Raw genomic sequence first — 16,524 nt, forward strand, 5'->3', positions numbered from 1 at the left:
GGCTCCCCGCCGAGCAGAGCGCCCGATGTGGGGCTCGATCCCAGGACCCTGGGATCATGACCTGAGCTGAAGGCAGTGGCTTTAACCCACTGAGCCACCCAGGCGCCCCAGTTCGCTGAATATTTTAAGCCTGCTATTGAACTTACTGCTCAGAAATAACGATTCTTTTCAAAATACTGCTCTTCACTGACAATGCACCTGGTCATCCAAGAGCTCTGATGGAGATGGACAATGAGATTAATGTTGTTTTCATGACTGCTAATACAACATCTCTTCTGTAGCACATGGGTCAGAAGTAAGTTAGACTTCTAAGTGTTGTTTTTAAGAATTACATGTTGTAAGGCTATAGCTGTTACAGAAAGTGATTTGTCTGTTGGATTGGGGCAATGTCAATTGAAAATCTTCTGTAAGGATTCACTCTTCAAGGCGCCATTAACCACATTTGTGATTCATGGGGTGAAATCAAGATATATTTTTTTAAAGATTTTATTTATTTATTTGACAGACAGAGATCACAAGTAGGCAGAGAGACAGGCAGAGAGAGAGGAAGGGAAGCAGGCTCTCTGCTGAGCAGAAAGCCCAATGTGGGGCTCGATCCCAGGACCCTGGGATCATGACCTGAGCCGAAGTCAGAGGCTTTAACCCACTGAGCCTCCCAGGTGCCCCTGAAATCAAGATATTGACGTAAACAGGGGTTTAGGAGAAATTGATTCCAATCCTCATGAATGACTTTGGGGATTCAAGCCTTCAGTGCAGGAAGTAACTATAGGTGTGGTGGAAATAGAAGGAAAACTAAAATTAGAAGCAAAGCCTGTAGTTGTGACTAAACTGTTGCAATCTCATGATAAAACTTGACAGATGAGAAGTTGTTTCCTATGGGTGAACAAAGAAAGTGTTTTCTTGAAATGAAATCTAACAGTGGTGGAGATATTATGAAGATTGATGAAATTAAAACAAAGAATTTAGAATATTACATAAACTTACTTGATAAAGTAACAGCAGAGTTTGAGAAGATTGGCTCCAATTTTGAAAGAAGTCCTTACTGTGGATAAAATGCTATCAAGTGGCATCACGTGCTACAGAGAAATCATTCATGAAAGGAAGAGTCAATAGATAAAAATTTTATCACTGTCTTAAGAAATTGCCTCAGCCACTCTAACCTTCAGCAGCTACCACCCTGATTAGTCAGTAGCCATCAACAATGAGGTGAACCACTCCACTAGCAAAAAGAGTACAACTTACTGAAACCTCAGATGATGCTTAGCAATTTTTAAGCAATAAGTTATTTTTAAATAAAGGTATGCACATTGTTTTTTTTTAGACATAATGCTATGGTATACTTAATAGACAACACTATAGTATAAATAAAACTTTTATATACACTGGGAAATCAGTCAAAATCATTTGACTTACTTCATTGAAATATTCAGTTTTGGTATTCACCGTACTGTGGTGGTCTTGAGTTGAACCTGCCAATATCTCCAAAATATGCCCATACCTGTGTTTGTTTATCGTAGGATAAAAGAAGCTTTTCTTTTCCTGACAGTAAGGTAATACGTGTACAGTGGCTTATGACTGCGGGGAAGATGAGTTGCAAGTTTGCATCTCAACCTTGTTTTATGGTCAGATTGCACTTCTGATTAAGTTTGTTGATCACTTTTTATTCAGTATTGTTAACTTGGTATTTTATTGGCCCAGCTTCAATAAAAAAGATGGAATCAGAAATGTTGATTAAAGCATAAAAATGTCTATACAGCATGGTTAGCAAAACTAGAATCATATGATACTAAGGCATTAGTGACTTCTGTCAAGAAGATTGACAGATTCGCTAGTGTCATCATCTATTTAAACTGATTTTATGTGGTGGAAATATTTTTATTGTCTTTATCATTCTTATATTGAAGTTGATATTCAGGAATCATTCCATTTCCCTCTTCTAGATTTTACTTACATTATATATAATGACATAAGCTTTCCTTTTCTTTTGTAGTTACTTAAGTTTTCCTAATATTACTTGTTTGTCTGAAAGTTTCTTAGGCAATGGAAGAGGGACCAGGCCAGTTATTATTTAGTACTTAGGGGCAATAATTTTCATATAATAAGTGAGTCCATGCTTCTAATTAGGAACAACCACATCTAGATAAATGACTTGCCATTAAATGTGATGTTTAGTATGGAAAGTGAGATACAAACTAGATTTTTCAATTACATCATGGTAGGAAGTATTGATTCATACTAAAACTTTATAAATACTTCTATAATAGAGAAATTATGTATATATTGAACTATTGTGGAATGTTATTTTGTAGATAAAATAAATTGTGTTCTTAACTTACATAGTATTATTATTTCTGGTGATTTTTTAAAAAGTTTATTTATTTATTTCAGTGAAAGAGAGAGAGAGAGAGCACGCACAGGAGGGAGGGGCATAGGAAGAGGGAGAGAGAAATTCAAGTAGACCCTGTGCTGAGCACAAGGCCCAAGTGGGGCTTAGTCTCGTGACCCTGAGATCAGACCTGAGCTGAAACCAAGAGTCAGATGCTTAACCAACTGTGCTATCCAGGTGCTTCTATTTCTGGTGATTTCTTAACTTATCATGTACATTAGAATTTAATGAGGATTTTTTCCCCTGAAGTTCTGATTGGTTATTTGGAACCATTCACATGCCATTTAAAGGAGTTTCATTCTAGTTTGTACAAGTAATGCCAAGTAAATTGAAATTTGTAAGTGGATCCTTATAAAGAAAGCATTTTTTCATATTTTTAATCAATAATTAATATTTATCATAATTTAATTCATTTATTCAGTACAAGATAATTCTTATTCTGCTTATCTTGGATTAATTGTCTGTTTGTGGATGAAAAGAGCCATGCAGTAGGTTCATATTTATGATATCACTTTAAATTGAGAAGCCTGTAGTCATAAGTCTTTTCCTTCTACTAGAAATTGTTAGGAAAATGCATATTTTATAAGACTATCATTCTTTTGATATTTCTTTCAGAAGACATAATTTTTGAGCTACAATTTGTATTAGGGTCTTTGGGCAAGTATGAGAGAAAGGCAGAAGCCGCCTGTTGAAGATATGACTTAAAGAAGTATATGTAGTATATATTTGATGTAACAACCAACAATACCAGAGTGGAGAGGAATGGAATCTTTTATTGAGGACATACATATTAATTCCATAATGATTTAATCATTGATCATGTTGAAATAAGAACATATTATTCACAGTGAGGGCACTGATAAACTTTAAGTTTTTAAAAAATCTATCCATAAAATGTTCATCATGAGTATACTACTCGATGGAGATAATTTATCTATGAAATACATCTCCTTAAAAATCAATTTGAGGGGCATCTGGGTGGCTCAATCAGTTAAGTGGCTGCCTTCAGTTCAGGTCATCATCTCAGGGTCCTGGGATAGAGCCCCTCATTGGGTTCCCCACTCAGCAGGAAGCCTGCTTCTCCCTCTGCCTGCTGCTCTCCTGACTTGTGTTTGCTCTCTCCCTCTCCTCCTCTCTGTGTTAAATAAATAAATGCAATCTTTAAAAAAATAAAAATGAATTTGATAGTTATTGCATTAACTTTTGGGTAAAAACATAAATATGTGTATTAGTTATCTATTGTTATAATAATATCATAAGACTTAGTGATTTAAAAAAACAAATATTATTTCTTATGAGGCAATTCTGATAATCTAGTCTAGATTCTGATGATGCCACCCAGGTTCACTTGAATGAAGTTGTCTATTCTCTGTGTGGTCTCTCATCCTTAAGAGGCTTGCTGGTTTGTTCTTCAGTAGATGTAGGGTTCAGAGAATGGAAATGTTCAAGGCTTTCCAAGCACATGCTTAAAACTAGAACATCACTTCCATTGGGTTCTTTTGGCCAAAGCAATTCACAAGGCCAACCCACATCCATAGGTGGGTAAAAAGATTCTACCTCGATGCTTGGGGCTGTAAAATCACATTGTGAAGATAGGGATATAAGGAAGCATTAATTGACCATCAATGCAAGCAACTTAGCACAGGGTGCTTCTGATACATTTATATTACAACGTTTTGGTTGCTATATATTTAAAGGTGGCGTAACTTTTTTTTTAATTACCTCTTTTCATATTTTGAACTTTGATAAATAGGACAGGTCTCAAAATAATACTCACTTAAATAAAACTAAGGATAATTGTAGTGAGTTCAAGGATCTTGGGGCTAGTTAAGGAAAAGGTATGCCTATGAGGTGGTATTAGCACATAGCAAGCTATATTTGGGCATCATATGGACTGGTTTGCATGAGAGGGGATATCTCGCATAGCAGAAAACCTTCCAGAGATAATGACATAGAACTACCACCCAGGAGGGAAAAAGGGTAAGGGAACTCCCACAGGAAAGGGAAGTCAAAGAGAAGGGTTACATATCTGGGTAGGTCACTCAGCAGCAAGATGGGGAGTCTCCGGATTAGAGAGTTCTGATCTGTAGTTGGTTGGGGTCTTTTATAGCCCTAAGGTTTATCTTATCTATGCCTAGCAGATATTGGTTGCAGTTTTGTGTGATATGCAAAGCAGGTAGACTCTAAATGGCTGAAACTATACTTTTTTGGGAGATATTTAAAACAACTGTATGTCTAAGAATTTTAGGTTTGGAGTCAACAGGCTTTCAAGTGCTAGCCTGATGTAATAGGTAAACAACGTAGGGGCCAATGTGCAGGAATCATCTTTGGTTCATTTCTATAACTATGTTAGACATACTTCACCATTTTTAGCATCCCTCCTTTTATATAGTGAAGAAAAAAATCTTTGGTGTGGTCTTGCAGCCATCTGGAACACCCAAAAGATAGTTTAAAACATGTCATAATAGTTTGTTTTTAATTTTAGGGTTTGAACTTGGAGAAAACAATATGGAAAGAATTGTTAGAGGAGCCAAAGTAGAAGCAAAAGTCATAGGTGCCTTTAAAGTACAAAAAAAAAAATAACACAGCCTCAGTAACATTAAATATTAGGAATACTAGATTTCACAAGAAGCAGACTAGAAAGAAAAAAAAGATAATTATGATAAAGGAAATATTTTTGTCACATAGGTAACTTCTGTTGTCCGGGAAAGCTATATTGAAGGCACTCAGTGATTTTCCCTTTGTTAAACTAAGAGCAGATTGTGGATTCAAAACTCAGTCTGTCAGTTTAACAGAAAGTAAATCAAATTCTAATCTTTCTTTTTTTGTATACCACTTAAATAACATTTTGTAATCAAAGACTGATGAGAATTTCTCTATTTTATGATTAAGCTCATCAAAATTGACTTAACTTGATCAAAATTTGATATATTTTATAGCTTTTTTCAAATCCATTATTTGTAAATAAAATTCACTTTACATCAAGCCTTCTATAAATTATCCTTCAACCTCAAATTTCCCTTTCTATTATTCTTAGTATTCCAATTATTTAGAGAGGTACTATTGATCAGAGTCCATATGTCTAAGGCTTAATATAAAACTTTTTTAAGTTGATAAAACAATAGACAATACACATCCATCATTTTATAAACATGTTTGCACTTCTTCATTATTCTTTTACTTAATACAGTTCTAATTACTCATATTAACTATAGGTTTTAACCAAAATAACCAATTTCAATTCTCTCTCTCTCTCTCTCTCTCATACACACACACACACACACACACACCCACCCCTCTTTCACTTTTCACACACTTTGGCTAAGGACTCTGTTACATTCAAGGCAACTTAAGAGATGAGCAGAGCTCTTGTGCTTCAATAATCCACATCACACATCACTTTACAGTCATACATAGCTCTTTAAGATTTATTTCTCTCTTCTTGTTAGAACATGGAACTTAAGGTATAAACTTGGCTGACTTGGGTATTTCTACAACAGTTCTCTTATTCTTCTGAGAGAAAGGATAAAAAGTCAGGAACTCAAAATCTGTTATATTTCACTGTAGGTCTTGAAACTCTGCACAGCCAGAAGTAATCATGAACATTTTATATTCATTGCCAGTTTATTTCATACATCAAGACCCATTCATAAAAATTGATATATTAACCAAACAAGAATCCTCTTAGAAGGCAGAGCTCTCTTCTAAGCTATTCAAAATCAATTTTAATTTAAACAAACAAACTGAATGTTTTCCATCATTTTCTTTGCCTTTTCTGGTAGCTTTGTCTAAATAAGATATTTCTCCAGAACACAAAATTATATAGTTCTGACTCAATCTAAAAAAGTTTTCTCAGGAGAGAGGATGAGAGAAAGAACCAGTCATAGATAGAAGAGCTACAGTTACAAGAACATTGTACAAAGTTAACTTTTCCTTTGCAAGGAGAGTAAGGACCTTTTTTTTCATTTATATACACAAGCTCAAAGAGAATGAATAGCCTTAGTTCTACATCTTTAGCTATAGGTTAAAAATAAATGTGGAACAGAGTTTTCTGTGCTTGCGCAAATTTCTCTCCTAGTTGCAGTTACTTGGGAGTAGGAAAAAGTTCTCTAAGTAATACTTGTTGTGAAAGTCTCTTGATATGGAGCTGATCTTCATTCTAGTGGGAACAAAATTGTCTTAAATATTTTTGGCTTTACTGGTGTTCAAACAACATGTAATACAAGGCATATCATAAGCTTCAAGACTCACCAATAAAGACAAATGAAAAAGACTGAGCTGGGATTCTCTGTCATCCACCATCTACCACCAAATAGAGACTAGATGGCTGGTGAACTAATCAAAATCAGACTCCCAACATTTCAGTCACCAAGGAGAGAAAAATAATGTCATTTGTACAAAGTAGAACAGGACTCCTTGAGAGCCAGCCTACTTCAGACATCAGAATAAACTCAGAGGGGGGAAAAATGCAGAAACAGAGCCATGATACTCACTCTGAGAATCAAGAAAGTTGGGCCTAGGATCCAGCGATCTATATACAGTCACTTTTTTTAGGACAAGACCCAGTTCTGGTGTTTGAATAGATCTGGGCATCTCCTTGGAATTTCAGCTGTGAAACTTACAGAAACAAAAGAAATTAAGAAGAAAAAAAGAATGTTTTATATGCTAAAATTTGCAAGGAAACTAGCCTTTGACCTTTGGATGGCTTAGAAAAAACTGACTACCATGTTAAAAAATGAAACATGTATAAATGAAAAAAGCAGACAAAAGATTACCAAGATTGCAGTCTGTCTGTCTATACTAGAAAGTCTGTAGTATTCTCACATATTTATCATCACTTCACAGGCCATCCACATCAGTATTTTAGGGCTTGTCATGGTTTCCATTATAGTTGCCTGCTCCTGTGATCCCGTAGTCCATGACCTTAACAACATATCACCATGCATTTCAATTGAGAGCCTTTGTTAAGATCATTTTTCAGATGATTGGTAAACAGAGTATCAGTGCCAAATTATTTTGATGTAGTTTTCAGTTTAAAATAGCTTCTGAGATAGGAAAGTTATTTTGACTAACCTGCTTTGTCATATGAAAATATTTTGTTCCTTAAATATTATATCTGACTTTTGAATAGTTACAGATAAGCTTTGACAAATTTGCTTCCTTTTGGATTCCCTTTCTTCACAAGGTTCATTTTATATATGTTGTATTGATTCTGGCATATTCAAACTTCTTTGGAGAGTCCTATTGACATGTCCAGGTGATGTATATGAAATCTATGTACAAATTATAATACATTTCCTATTTTAATACATTTATGATTGAAATGAATTTAAGACTTTTCAGAAGTGATTATTTTCTTATTAACTATAATAAGAACCTTTTATATTTTATTTTTAGGCTAAAGTCTATTCTAAGTAAAAGTGTCAAACTCGACAATAAAGTTAAAAGGATTGGACCACACATAGAAATTTTCCAAGTGTTCCGGGAAAGGAACAAACTCATACATAACAAAAAAGTAGTTAGAATGATCACCATCATGCAAGCCTATGTCAGAGGATGGCTTGAACGCAAAAGATTGCAGAGAATAATGATCAAGGTAAAGCATGTGTTAAATATAATGTGCACAAATTTTCTTATGTAGATATTAAATTAATCAAGTTTTGAATAATAATCTGGTCAATGTATCTATAATAAAGTTCTGACTACATTCTTTTCATTGAGAAAATGTTATGAATTATCTACTCTGCTGACAGTTTCAGATTTGGTCAAACCAGAGAATCTGAAAAAAAGGCCCAGTGTATTCTTAACCCAATAGTTCTGGGACCACTTTTATTCTAAAGTCAGGACCACCTGTCCTTTTACTAATTTTGTTTCACCTTTTTGCTTTTTATTGTCCATATAAAAGAATTTTCTTCCACTTCCTACACTCCTAGATATTCTCGTATAGCATACATATTCAACTCAAAAAGAATGATAGACAAACACACACACACACACACACACACACACACAAAACACCCCTGAGCAACTTGCATAAGCAGCAATCTTAACTTTTTAAAAATAAATGTCTAGGATCTATTTTGTCTGACAACAATTAATTCTTTGATCTATGAGTATGTTTATGGTTTGTTAGTGAATTTTTTTGTTATAGACTCTACATGTAGGTGAAATCATATAATATTTGTCTTTCTCTGCCTGACTTATTTCACATAGCATAATACCCTCTAGATCCATCCATGCTGAAAATGGCAAGATCTCATTCCTTTTCAAGGCTGAATTATATTCCATTGTATCTGTCTATCATCTATCTATTATCTATCTATCCATTATCTATCTATTTATCTATCTATCTACATCATCTATCACATCTTTATCCACTCATCTATTGATGGACATTAGGTGGCTTCCATATCCTGGCTATTGTAAGTAAAGCTGCATTGAACATAAAGGTGCCTATATCTTTGAATTAGTGTTTTAATTATCTTCAAAAAATATCAAGAGTGGAATTGCTAGATTGTATAGTAGTTCTGTTTTTAATTTTTTGCGGAACATTCGTACTGTTTTCCATAGTACCTGTATCAATTTACATTCCTGCCAATAATGCATGAGGGTTTTCCTTTCTCCACATCCTCACCAATACTTGTTATTACTTATCTTTTTAATAGTAGCCATTAAGACACATGTGAGGTGATATCTTATTGTGGTTTCGATTTGCATTTCCTTGATGGTTAGTGATATTGAGCAGCTTTTCATGTACGTATTGGCATCTGTATGTCTTCTTTGGGAAAACATCTATTCAGGTGTACTCTGCCTATATTTTAATTGGATTTTTAAGAATATTTAGTTGTATGAGTTCTTTATATATTTTGAATGTCAACTCCTTTCTAATATGTCATTTTCAAATAATTTATGCCATTCATTAGGCTGTTTTTTCATTTTGTTGATGGTTCCTTTTGCTGTGCAACAGCTTTTTAGTTGGAGATAGTCACATTTGTTTATTTTTGCTCTTGTTGTCCTTGCCTGAGGAGACGGATCTAAAAAAATTACTGCTAAGACCAATGTTCAAGGGCTTACTACCTGTGTTTTCTTCTAAGAGCTTTATGTTTTAAGGACTCATTTGAGCCATTTATACATTTTGAGTTTATTCTTGTTTGTGTGTAAGAAAGTGAACCAGTTTCATTCTTTGGCATGTAGCTGTCCAGTTTTAACAACATCATTTATTGAAGAGACTGTCTTTTCCTCATTGTGTATTCTTACCACTATTATCATAGATTACTTGACTTTATAAGTGAGGGTTTATTTCTGGGCTGTCTATTCTCTTCCATTGATCCATGTGTCTGTTTTGATCACTGTTGCTTTGTAGCATAGTTTGAAATCCTGGGACATGATACCTCCAGCTTTGTACTTCTTTTACAAGATTGTCTTTGTTATTTGGAGTTGGTTTGGTTCCGTACAAATTTTAGGTTATTCTAATTCTGTAAAAAATGCTACTGTTATTTTTATAAGGATTGCAATGAATTTGCAGATAACTTTGGGAGTATGGGTATCTTAATACTACAAAAAAATCCTAATGGTGTACTGTGTGGTAACTGACATAACATAATAAACAAACAAAAAACAATATTAATTCTTCCAATCCATGAGCCTAGTATGTTTTCATATTTAATCATGCCATATTTGATTTCTTTCATCAGTGTCTTTTAGTTTTTAAAATACAGTTCTTTTATCTCTTTGGTTAAATTTATTTCTAGATATTTTATTCTTTTGGATGCACTAGTAAATAAGATTCTTTTTTAAATTTCTTTTTCTGATAGCTTGTTATTACTATAAAGAAACACATTTCTATATATTGATTTTATAACCTACAACTTTATTGAATTCATTTATTAAACCTAATAGTATTTTGGTGGAGTCTGTGTTTTCTTTTTTTTTTTTTTTCCATTTTATTTATTTTTTCAGCGTAACAGTATTCATTCTTTTTGCACAACACCCAGTGCTCCATGCAAAACGTGCCCTCCCCATTACCCACCACCTGTTCCCCCAACCTCCCACCCCTGATCCTTCAAAACCCTCAGGTTGTTTTTCAGAGTCCATAGTCTCTTATGGTTCGCCTCCCCTCCCCAATGTCCATAGCCCGCTCCCCCTCTCCCAATCCCACCTCCCCCCAGCAACCCCCAGTTTGTTTTGTGAGATTAAGAGTCATTTATAAATGAGTCTGTGTTTTCTTATATATAGTATCATGTCATCTGCAAATAGTGATGATTTTATTTCTTCTTATCCAATTTGGAAGCCTTTTATTTCCTTTTTCCCCCCTAATTACTGTGTCTAGGACTTCCAATACAATGTTGAATAAAAGTGGTGAACATGGGCATCTTTGTTTTGTTCCTGATCTTAGAGGAAAAGATTTTGGCTTTTCATTACTGAGTATGATGTTAGCTCTAAGTATGCTATATATGGCCTTTTTATTAGTTGAGTTATGGTCCTTCTGTTTTATTTTATTGAGAGTTTTTATCATAAGTAAATGTTGAATTTTATCAAAATCTTCTTTTATATCTACTGAAATGATCATGTGATCTTTACCTTCATTTCTTAATGTGGTGCATCATGTTGAGTGATTTATGGATGTTGGAACATTCTTACATCCCTGGAATAAAGTTCACTTGATCATGGTATATGAACATCTTAATGTACTGTTGAATTCAGTTTCCTAATATTTTGTTGAGGATTATAGTATCTGTGTTCATCAGGGACTCTGGCCTGTGATTTCTTTTCTTTCCTTTCCTTTTTTATTTCTCTTTTCTTTTCCTCTCCTCTCCTCTCCTCTTCTTTTCTCTCCTCCCTTCCTTTCTTCCCCTTTCCCCCTTCCTTCCTCCTTCTTTCCTTCCTTCCTTCCTTCCTTCCTTCTTTCTCCTTCTCTGATTTTGGTATCAGGGTAGTACTGGCCTCATAAAATGAGTTTGGAAGTGTTCATTCTTTCCATTTTTTGGTAAGAGTCTGAGAAGTATAGGTATTAAATATACAGTAATAGTGTTTCTCAGATGCTTCCAAAAATTGAAAGAGTGAACACTTCCAAACTCATTTTATAAGGCCAGTACTACCCTGATACTGATACCAAAGTCATAGAAGGACATCACCAAAAGAAAGAAAGAAAGAAAGAAAAAAAGAAAAAAAAAAGAGAGAAGAGAAGGAAAAAAAAAGAAAAGAATCACAGATCAGTGTCCCTGATGAACACAGATACCATAATCCTCAACAAAATATTAGGAAACTGAATTCAATAGTACATTAAGATGTTCATATACCATGACCAAGTGAACTTTATTCCAGGGATGCAAGAATGTTTCAACATCCATAAATCAATCAACATGAAGCACTACATTAAGAAATGAAGGTAAAAGTCACATGATTATTTCAGTAGATGTAGAAGAAGAATTTGATGAAATTCAACATTCACTTATGATAAAAACTCTCAATAAAATGGGTATAGAGGGACCATGCCTTAACTCTGTTTCATTTAGGTTTTTTTCTGAGGTTTTATTTTGTGCTTTTATTTGGAACATATTCATCTGTTTCCTCATTTTACTTGACTCTCTGTTTGTTTCTGTGTATTAAGTGAAACAATTACCTTTAGCCTTGTGTAGGTGATAAAACTTCTCATTCAACCTTGCTTTAGCTCTTAGTTATTTCTTGAACCTTTGTGATTGTGTAAGCAGCCTGATTAATTTTTGATAGGTCCCTATTACTGAGGTGTGCCAAGTCCTGCCAGTGTCCCAAGGAAAGGGATCTCATTTAGTACCAGGTTTCAGGCTGACTAGAAGCCAGATCCTCAGGCAGTAGCTTAAAAAATATTCAATTATACAGTCCTGTAGGGCTACAACTGTAAATCCTACTGACCTCCAGATCAGAAAATCTAGAGGATATTTCTGAGTGATAGTTGCAAAATTTGGGGCTCCAGGTGAATAAATATATAATCTTCTTTTCTGGGAATTATTGATGAGGAATAGTGAGGCCAGAGAAGTATGCAATGCTGATGTCGCCCAGTTTACATTCCCTGAGAGTGCTTCTGTAGACTCTAGATGTGTTGCAAACCTGAAGCCTATCCTTTAGACTGAAGCTCTGTGATGAGTAAGTCACAGAGTCCCATTTTTACAGGAAAACTGGGGGTGTATTTCAATCTGCTGACTGTGGTTCTGTGGGAGGTAGTTTGCCAAGAGCTCTTTCCAATGGAAGGACTGTGCAGCCCAAGAACGTGAACCCTCTAGGGCCAGGCAACCAACAGGCATCATCTGTGTGGATTGTGCACACCCTCTGACTTTAGCAAGGCACATGAAGAGTGTAGGGGACAGGGCACACTCACTGACTTCAGCAAGGCTGTGGGAAAATTCTTTGTTTGCTTATGCCTGTGTCCTTAGATATGTAGTAGGAGAATGTTTTGTTTGTGTGTGCCTGCTAGCTTTCGCAAGAGAGTGGGAGAATGTCATGATCACTTGCACTTGCTGGCTCCAACCAGGTTACAGGCTTTAGCAGGGACTGGGAGACTGTTATGACTGCTCACACACATGGGCCCCAGCCAGTGGCACCACTGTTCACCCCTGCCGGCCTCAGCAAGGCAACAGGTTAGCACTGAATCTGCCCATACCTGCCTGTGCTAGCCAGGTTGGGGAGAGTGCAAAAATGGCATTTGCCAGTGTGTCCATCTCTGAAAAGCATCCCAGCTGTCCCCTGCCCCTTGTCTTAAGACTAGCAAATGAATTCCCTTCACATGTAGTCCAGGTGCTTTTCAAACTTACTTTTGTGTTGGGTCCTGGGATTAGTGAGACTATAGCCGAGCCTTTTAAAAGGAGAACCTCAGTTCCCTACAGCCTTTGTCTCCTTTGAATATAAGCCCTGTTGGTTTTCCTACACATCTCTATATGGTCTTTTTATCCTTTGTTGTGAGGAGCAGTTCTGCTAGTTTTCTTTTTCAGAGGAAATTGTCCACATGTAGCTATAGGTTTGGTGCATTTGTAGGAAGAGCTGAGATCAGGATCTTCCTGTGCCAACATCTTGGACGACCCCTCCTCACGACCTATATTGATGAATTATTCCACCACTCATTGTCCAAATTACACCTGGAGTTTTCTGAGACTTTTTAAAATTCCTCACTTCCTTATTCAGTTGATCGTCACCATAACATTTCTGTGTTGCTCTTCCTCTCTTTGTATCTTGCCAGAGGTCCTATTTATCAACCTTCATATGGAGAATTACACTTGTGTCCTAATTATCCTCCTTGCTGCCTACCCCCTAACCTTTTATATGCAATTAAGAAAATTTCACTCTGATTGCCTTATTCCATTTCTTATACTCTTTTAATGGCCCTATATTGCTTATAGGAGAAAGTATGAATTCTCTAACATAGTACACATGACCTCCCTGATCTGGCACTTGCCCACTGTCCATCTTCATCCCATGATACTTTCGCACTAATGCCCTGTACTCTAACAAAGCCCAAATTCTTTATTTTTTCCTATTATGTCTTATGTTTTAATGTTATTCTCTTAAGCTGGAATACTCTTCCTCCCTAATCTTTGGATAAACTCCAACTCATCTTTCAGGATCGTTTTAAAATTGTATGTGCTAAGACATTGTCCCTGGCCCATCAAGCCGAAATGATTTCTCTATTCTTTTGGTCATTATTATGCTCATGTTATCTATATTATGATCTTCTTTTACATGTCTGTCATAAGCAATACCAATAAATGACCTATTTGGGAGTACATACTTGTTATCTTCAAATTTTTAGCACCACATTGCTTTTTGACACACAATATACAGTCCTATTATTTTAACTATTTGCACTTTTTTCTGCTTTTTTCTTTTTTACTTAGTTATTTCTTTATGTTTACATGGTTTCTGTTTTGTTTGCTACTGTGTTCAAAAGGCTAGAATAGTGCTTGGTACATGGTAAGTATTCAACAAATATCTACTGAATGGATGAATTAATTCAACAAAATATAGTTATAGAAATTTATCAGGGTACTCTAATGATTCTCTTTTATATATAAAGAGAAATAATGTGGATGTATGTATTTAAGTATATAATACAGAATATATATTATATAATGTATCACATGTATATGATATATGTATGATTGTGTGCATTTATATTATGATTTAATTTAATTATATCATTTTCTGCTATTGAAGAGAACTGGAGAGTCATCCATCACCTCTGGGAGAAAAACAAGCTTAGTAAACGTAGAGACCAAGAATGGGCCCAAAATCATGGTGAAAAGGAGATACTGACAAGGAAATGTTGAATTTCTATGTAGAGGTAGAATTTTCAATGTAAAGAATGGGAAGCATGTTCAAAGAGTTGGGGCCAATATAAACTAGATTGTTGACTTTGATTTGGTTATAAAATTTGTTATGATCGCTGCTTTGCTTCTTTATTCTATCACTGGTATGGTGCTTTTTATGTTGATTGGCTGCTTTGTTTGTATGGTTAATATTGTTTTGTCTACCATTGAACAGCCGGAGGCTTGTAATGCATACATTGTCAGGTTCCAGGACTCTGCCTGTGTGCAGGGTTGTTTTTTGGGGAATTCTTGATAGACTTTCTGCTCTAGCAGCTGCACAGCAAATCACTGGGTAATTGTGAGCACCATGGCAATCCCTCTGCTAGAAAACTTCCATGGTCATATTGTTTGGCTGCCACTTCAGAGCTGGTAGTTGTGGACAGTGTCTACTAGAAAGTCTCTTTGAATTACCTCAAGAGACCATACAATTTCCATAATTTCCTGTGAAATACTCCAGTTTGGGTTTATTTAGAAATAATGAAGCACCACTAAACTATCATATCAGTCATAAGGGTACCACAGATGTCATTACATTTGACTATCAGTGTTATTTATTTCCACCATTCGAAGTCCTTTTCCTTTTGAAAACTCTGTGTTGTTTGTTTGCATGTATTTGGGAATAAGTAATAATGATATTTAAAAAAACAGTTAAGGTATAAAAATAGTATTTTTTCTCATTGTGATTCCTCTGAGCTTTTACATAATTTCAGTATTTTTCTCTGAATATTTATAATTTAAAATTTTAAGAATTTCAGTCTTAAATTAATATATTCATTTGCTGTTTGCCCCAAATACTGAAATTCTAGGGCATTTGAAGAGCTCATGGTTGCAACAAGAAAGTGTTGAAAATCAATCGTCTTTGAATAAATATTTGAATAAATATTTGTTGAACAAATAAACTTGGAATAGTTCTGAAAAATCTGAGTATTAAGGTTACCATAGCAATAGACTATGCATAAGCCAGTGGTCTTTAACCTTCTGGAGGTCATAGAACCCTTTGAAAATTTATTGATAAAGTATGGATTTCCTCCCATTATCTCAAAACACACGCACACAAAAAAACAATAAGAAAATCCTGGAGCCCAGTCTTGGTCCCCATGGCAAAGGTGACATTGAAAAGTTTTTTTTTTTTTTTTTTTAAATAACAGTTACTATGTATTGGATCCAGTTTCTTGTCTGGTTTGTGATCTCATAGAGCATATAGTCTAGAGAGACATGCAGATAATTAAAAGAAGTCTTAGGTACTATTAGAGAACTTAGGAAGACCATTTAATTCAAAAGATTGTGTTTGGTGAGGGGGTTGGATAGTGCCAATACATTGAGATTCAGAAAATGAGTGGTAGTTATATTTTGTCAGGAAGACTGATAGGCTGAGAGAGTTGTAGGAACAGTAAAAGACAATCAATGACCATAGGTGAACTAGAACATTGAGGGGTCAAGAGCTGCTTGGGAGGAAGCTGAGATAGCAGTCAAATTAAGCATGTTGTTGTTTTTTAAGGCTTTTTTTTTTTTTTTGACAGAAAAGAGAGAGCAAGAGTGTGCAAGCAGGGGGAGCTGCAGAAGAGGAGGGAGAAGCAGACCCTCTCCTGAGTAGGGAGCCCCATTGGGGCTAGATCCCAAGACCCTGAGCTGAAGGCAGATGCTTAACCGATTGAGTCACCCAGGTGTCCTGATTAAGCATGTTCTTAAAAACCATGCTAATGAGTTTATGCTTTTATTTAGTATATGGGAATGGATGATTTTAAAGCCAATCAGTGACATTAATTGATTTGCCTTTTAGAAGGATTACTGACTCTGGGCAGT

General features: G+C 35.3%; 1 protein-coding gene across 1 annotated transcript in view; it reads left to right on the top strand.

The window, feature by feature from the left end:
• The window catches only part of IQCM (IQ motif containing M), a 306,849-nt gene that overhangs the window by 91,704 nt on the left and 198,621 nt on the right, over positions 1 to 16,524 (top strand). Inside the window, exon 3 of the mRNA XM_045997420.1 lies at positions 7,784 to 7,982. Within this exon, the coding sequence (XP_045853376.1) occupies positions 7,784 to 7,982 (199 nt within the window). The remainder of the gene's footprint in view (positions 1 to 7,783; positions 7,983 to 16,524) is intronic.

Source organism: Meles meles, chromosome 2 (genome assembly GCF_922984935.1).
Source record: "Meles meles chromosome 2, mMelMel3.1 paternal haplotype, whole genome shotgun sequence".
In the NCBI taxonomy this organism is placed as follows: Eukaryota; Metazoa; Chordata; class Mammalia; order Carnivora; family Mustelidae; genus Meles; species Meles meles.